Here is a 6,000-nt window from a genome sequence, read left to right on the forward strand (position 1 = left end):
ATTTTCTTCTCGAGTCCAGAGTCCCTTCGAGCAGCCTCGAGGCCAGAGCTGCCTCCAACGGCCCTGCCGCCCGCCAGGCTGCGCTGCCCTGACGGCCCACGGCTGGACGCCTGGGTATCAAACGTCGCTCCTGCGGGTAGAATAAACCCACGAACACTTAGGAGAGGCTGCAGCGCTGAGCCCCTTGCTCCACATAAGCCTTTTACCCGCGGACCCACCGCGGGCCTCGGCGGACGGGCCTGCCGGCGCGGCGCCCGCCCTCACGCCACAGGGCCCCCGGCGCGCCCGCCGAAGACTACAAGCCCCACAATGCCAAGCGAGGAGGTTGGCCAATGGCATGACCCCCTGCGCGCATGCGGTCTGAGCCACGTTCGGGCCGTTGGGGTGGGCGCTGCTCGGCTCCGGTAGCGCAGGGTGATGGCCGCCGCCGTGGTAGCGGCGGCGGCGGCGCTGGGTGGGGGGCTGTTCCTGGTCGCTTGGCGCTGGTTGCGGGGGGCCTGGAGCAGCGCGGCCGCGGCTGTAGCCGGGGCCGCCTCCATGCGGGGCAAGACGGTGATCATCACGGGGGCCAACAGCGGGCTGGGCCGGGCGGCGGCGGCCGAGCTGCTGCGGATGCAGGCCCGCGTGATCATGGGCTGCCGCGACCGGGCGCGGGCGGAGCGGGCGGCCAGCGAGATCCGCGCCGAGGTGGGCGAGCGGCCGCCGGCCGAGGGCGGCGGCGAGCTGGTGGTCCGCGAGCTGGACCTCGCCTCGCTGCGCTCCGTGCGCGCCTTCTGCCACCGCGTCCTCCAGGTACGGCCGCGGGCCGCGCGTCGCCATGGCTACGGCCGCCTCGTAACGGCCGTAACGGCCGCTCCCTGCCCTCCCCCCCGGCCCCGGCGGGAAGGCCGCGGGCAGCGGGGCCCGCCCGGGCCTCGGAGGGTGGCAGCGGGTCACCCCGTGAGGAGGCGGGGTCTGCCGCCGCTGTGAGTGCGTCTGATTTATTAACTGGATGTTAAAAAAAAAAAAAAAAAAAAGGGCAGGGCAGCGGCTGGCAGCTCTGCTTCGTGCCCTGGGCCTGCCCCTCTGGCCCTCCGTTGGGGTCTGGTCTCCTGCAGCAGGATCGTGAAAGAGCACTGTGACGAATCGGCTGGATTTTATAAAATGTTGTGGTTTGATTTTTCTTGTGATCTTTATCAGACTTCATCCCCTTGCTGGCAGTCTAGTTTGGATGGTGCTAGATGTTGCTGAGTTCTGCAGCATTTGAAAGGAGAATATCAGTAAATTAACTGTGATTTAGATTCATACCTTGAAGCATAAAGTTCACATTGGTTTGGACTACTCTCGTACTGAAAAGAAAAAGTTTGTTTTTACAGGAGAAAACTGGTTTACCTTTCCTTTTTTTTTATTTATTCTAAATTAACTTGACTTTATTGCTTTAAATTGGTGTTTCAGTTCAACCCTTGTCTCCAAAGGACTAAAGGCTCGCGTGAATGCACTGTGCACAATTACCTCAGGGCTGCCTTCTCCCCAGGGTGTTCCTCCTCACGCTTTTTCAATCTGTTTGCCAGTGCCAGATGAATTTAGCAGATACAAATTTTCAAATACATAACGTTTCTACAGATTTCTTGAAAATTTTGAAGTTAAGCAGAACAGAGACATCCAATCAGTTTTTCTGACAGGCATGCTGCTAGATGAGTTCCGCTGCATTTTAGACGCCTGATTCAGGACTCTCCTGTCATCGCATCCAGCTAATCAAACCATGAGGCACAAAGTCATAGGAAACCAAGCTTAATAAATTCTGCAGTTTAGAGAACTGCTTGTTAAGTACTTGGAAAATGCTCAAGTACTGTGGAAAGAGATAAGATGGAGAGGGACTATGTTCTATTAACTTTCAAATAAGTCTTACAAAACTTGAATGCCTGAAAAAGTCAAGTCTTGTGTGCTTTAGTGGAACTCTGTGTAGTCATATACATTCATGCATATGAATCCAGTCTTAAGGTCTGATATTGCTTCAGCCTTCTGGGAAAATTTGCATATACAAAACGATATAAAACATGCGGAATAAATACTAGAAAAGAAACACTGCCTAACCTTTTTAAATTAAAAATAATTTAGAATTAAAATATAGTAAAATATATTTTTTAAAAAATCCAAAAAGGTAAATTGTATAGTGTCTCTTTAGAGTAAGGTCAATTCAAATGACTATAAATGAGAAATGGGTGGAGAAAAAGAGAGCGCCTGTATTTGCAGAGTGCTGCTGACACTTCCATTTTAATTTACGTTTTTAAAGTAATACCGAAAGCAGCTGAGTGACAGGGGATGTGAGTGATTAAAACGCCTGGTTCAACAAATACTTTCAAGATCTGTTAGACCCAAAATCATATTATTTATCCTCTCTGAACCTATTTGAAGGTTACTTTTTGTTTTCTTTAGTTTTGTGAGATGAAGGAAGCTCAAAGTTTAGCAGGGTGGGGAGACGACATGCTCCCACAGCCTAACCTAATTTGTGGGAGCTCTCCATTCCAGAACTGCAGGTACTTCCATCTTCACTCCGTAGCCTCATTGCAAAACAAGAAAGGCCTTCGAGATGTTGGAGTGCTTCATGGAAAATGGAGAAAAGTAGAAACAAGCTTCAGAAGCTAAAAGAAATAGCTTTACCTCTCAATTTAATGTTTAATGTCATAGTAGGTGCCTGCTTGCATTGGGCACGTAACTCTAGATCATTACATCTAGAAATCTCAGAACGTAGCACAAGCAGAAATCCTGCTTCTTGAAATGTTAAGCTTTACAAAATAAATCCTCTGGTCAGGTGCTACAAAAAGTATTTAAAGCAACTTTCTGCTCTAAAGAAGAAATTGGATATATCACTTTAATGAGCTATAGGTAATATTCAGTTATATCCTTGCTTAGTTGTAGTAACCATTATGCCTCTTTGAGGGAAAGAAGTCAACTTGATGCTCTTTTGCTTATGTGTCAGGGACCTTAATATATGGAATACTGAGCAATATCACATCCCACTGAAATCAGTGAGAAGTACTTGATATTTTGTATGTTAGATGCCAGCCAGCATCGTTAACTGAATGCCAAGTGCAGACTCAGATTTTACTCTACTTGCAAGGCAAATGGGATAAAATTTAATTTGAGATTTTCTTTTTTTTTTTTTTTTCATCAAAATGACCCAAAGTGATCTCTGCTTGCCACATGGGATTTAAAGATCTAGCAGTAAAGAAAACACATGCTACTTTTTCTATACAGTGAATATATTAGTCACTCAAATTTCCTGTGATACATTCAGTCTTTTGCTGGTGGGTGAAAATGCTGAATTCAGAGCTTATTTAAGAAGTTTAGTTTACTCTTTACTTTAAAAAAAAAAAAAATTGTTCTGTGTAAATTTGAAAGCTCCTGATTTTTGAATGGGTGTTGGGGCATGGAGTGCATGATCTATGAGTATATTTAAAGTATGCATACCACTCCCTCTGTTAACTACATGTATTTCCCACTTCTGTGCACTGTATGATGACTTCATTCACTCTTTATGTTTTCTCCTAACCTGATCCAGGAATACTGATCCATCAAACAGTGTGCTGAGCATGTAAAAATTTCAAGCCTCAGTCCCATAGACACTTCTAAGTTCTTGAGTAGTCTTATTAAACTCAAACTGTATGAGTTACAATTATTCTTATTCTTATAAGCTTATTCTTTCCCTATTGAGTTGGATCATGAGTGTTACTTTTCTATGACAAGCTCTGCTCTGTAGTTCTCACAACCAGCACAATGTTGTATAGAGAATTTTAGAAAGAAGTAATGTTTAAAATCATGAGAACATTGTTTTGCAAGGTTTTTCATGAAATCTGCTCCCCAGTGAGATGATGGCTCTACAATTTGATAATGTCTCTTCAACAGTGAGGGTAGTTTTTTGGGGCTAACAGTTTTTTATTCCGTATTTGTGCAATCTTTGCATGGTAGAGCCCATACCCATGGCTGAGGTTTGCTGTAATTTGATTTATGATAATATGTTAATGACTACTTTTGCAATGTGGTAAACATACCACTTTTCAGAGGAAAACAAAAAAATCACAAAGAATATTTCATTGCGTTACTATATGGAAAGCTGTTCTTGGAGAAACAGATGATTGTGCTCTACCCATGTTAAAAGTAGATCTAGGCCTACTGGTGTATATTTACGTTCTACCTGAGGCATATATTCAGTTTAGTGGTAGTTTACTTTATTTCTTTTTTCAGTAGTACAGTAAGAGAATACCAGGAAATTGCAATTTAGAACACTAGGAATGAAGTTATTTCTTTCTAACAGTGATCAATGAAGCAATTAAACATAATAGTATGTTTTGTATGAGAATTATAAAACTGAATGAACTTTTTTTCCTCTCTTTCCTATTTAAAGGAAGAGCCAAGGCTGGATGTTCTGATTAATAATGCAGGGATATTCCAGTGCCCATACATGAAGACAGAGGATGGTTTTGAGATGCAATTTGGTGTAAACCACTTGGGTCACTTCTTGCTCACCAACCTTCTTCTGGGCCTTCTCAAAAATTCTGCTCCGAGCAGGATTGTGGTAGTATCCTCAAAGCTTTACAAATACGGAGAGATCAACTTTGAAGACTTGAACAGTGAAATAAGTTACAATAAAAGCTTTTGTTACAGTCGGAGTAAACTGGCTAACATATTATTTGCAAGGGAGCTAGCCCGTCGATTAGAAGGAACAGGAGTCACTGTCAATTCACTTCATCCTGGGATTGTCAGAACGAATCTAGGCAGATATGTGAATATTCCTTTTCTGGCAAAACCCCTATTCCATTTGGTGTCATGGGCTTTCTTCAAAACACCTCTGGAAGGAGCACAGACTTCTATTTATTTGGCCTCTTCTCCTGATGTAGAAGGTATATCAGGGAAATATTTTGGGGACTGCAAAGAGGAGGAACTCCTGCCCAAAGCCATGGATGACTTGGTTGCAAGGAAGTTATGGGATATCAGTGAAGTGATGGTTGGATTATTGAAATAAGTGCCAGAGACTATCTACTGAAAATAATGCAGATGACTGTGCAATGCGTATTTGCGACAGTGTAATCCTCGCTTTACATGGTGTGGGAATACATACTACTTTGCTCATAGATATTAGATGGAGGAGTGATTTATGCTGGAACTCAGTTTGGAAATAAATCATAATCTATATTTAATAGACAGGAATGTAAAAAGATCTCAGAGTTTGAGGGTGTGAATATAACTTCTAATTAAATCTCTTTGGAAACTTGTGTTCTGCAAATAAAAATTAAACAAAACTGTGTTATGCAATGTATATGCTTATTTGTCGTGTTCCGTAGCTTGTAGTCAGATTGGACAACGCAGGGTATTGATGGTGAAACACTTTTCCTGTAAAAAGACTAAGAAAATTTATCCTGATATTAATAATGGGATTGTTATCTTTTTGAGCCATCACAATGAAAAAGAGAGTGAACAGTTTTACTAGTGCCTTACACTGTAATCATTTAGGCCTCTGAGTGCCAGTGAAAGCTTTGTCATCAGCCATGTGGTTCAGTGGACAAGAACTCGAGCTGTATATAGCTCAGCTGTGAGGTCAACTTTTTGAATAGTATCATTGCCATTCGATGAGTAATATGCTTTGTGCAAGCTGTATTTCATGTGCGCTAAACTTGTTATTTCTTAATATGCACAGACACCCTCAATTTCATTTAAAACTTAGTTGACCGATGTCTTACGGTCTCAGAAGCACTGTGCACGTCTTGAGTTGTATCTGTGCAAAGTTCACAAAAAGACCTCAACCCAGACCAGAGTGAAGAGAATATGCTTGTCAATACGTGTTTAGTTTGATGGATGGCACTTTAACTTAGTGATGAGATTAGATAAGTCTGTCTAATAAAGCTTGGTGAATATTCTTTAATAATCAAAAATAAAATAAAAAAAGACTTAACAGCATTCTTTCACTGTGGAAGATATAATTCAGAAAACAGCACTCTTGACATGGTAGCCTTGTTTCACAGC

General features: G+C 43.0%; 1 protein-coding gene across 1 annotated transcript; it reads left to right on the forward strand.

Moving 5' to 3' along the window:
• Positions 1 to 362: 362 nt before the first annotated feature.
• On the forward strand, positions 363 to 5,296 carry RDH14 (retinol dehydrogenase 14). The gene is made up of 2 exons (XM_068937118.1): positions 363 to 792; positions 4,385 to 5,296. Exons 1-2 carry the CDS (start codon positions 418 to 420, stop codon positions 5,000 to 5,002), a joined length of 993 nt encoding a protein of 330 aa, XP_068793219.1. The 5' UTR covers positions 363 to 417; the 3' UTR covers positions 5,003 to 5,296.
• Positions 5,297 to 6,000: the final 704 nt, after the last annotated feature.

This window comes from Struthio camelus, chromosome 3, assembly GCF_040807025.1.
Source record: "Struthio camelus isolate bStrCam1 chromosome 3, bStrCam1.hap1, whole genome shotgun sequence".
Lineage (NCBI taxonomy): Eukaryota > Metazoa > Chordata > Aves > Struthioniformes > Struthionidae > Struthio > Struthio camelus.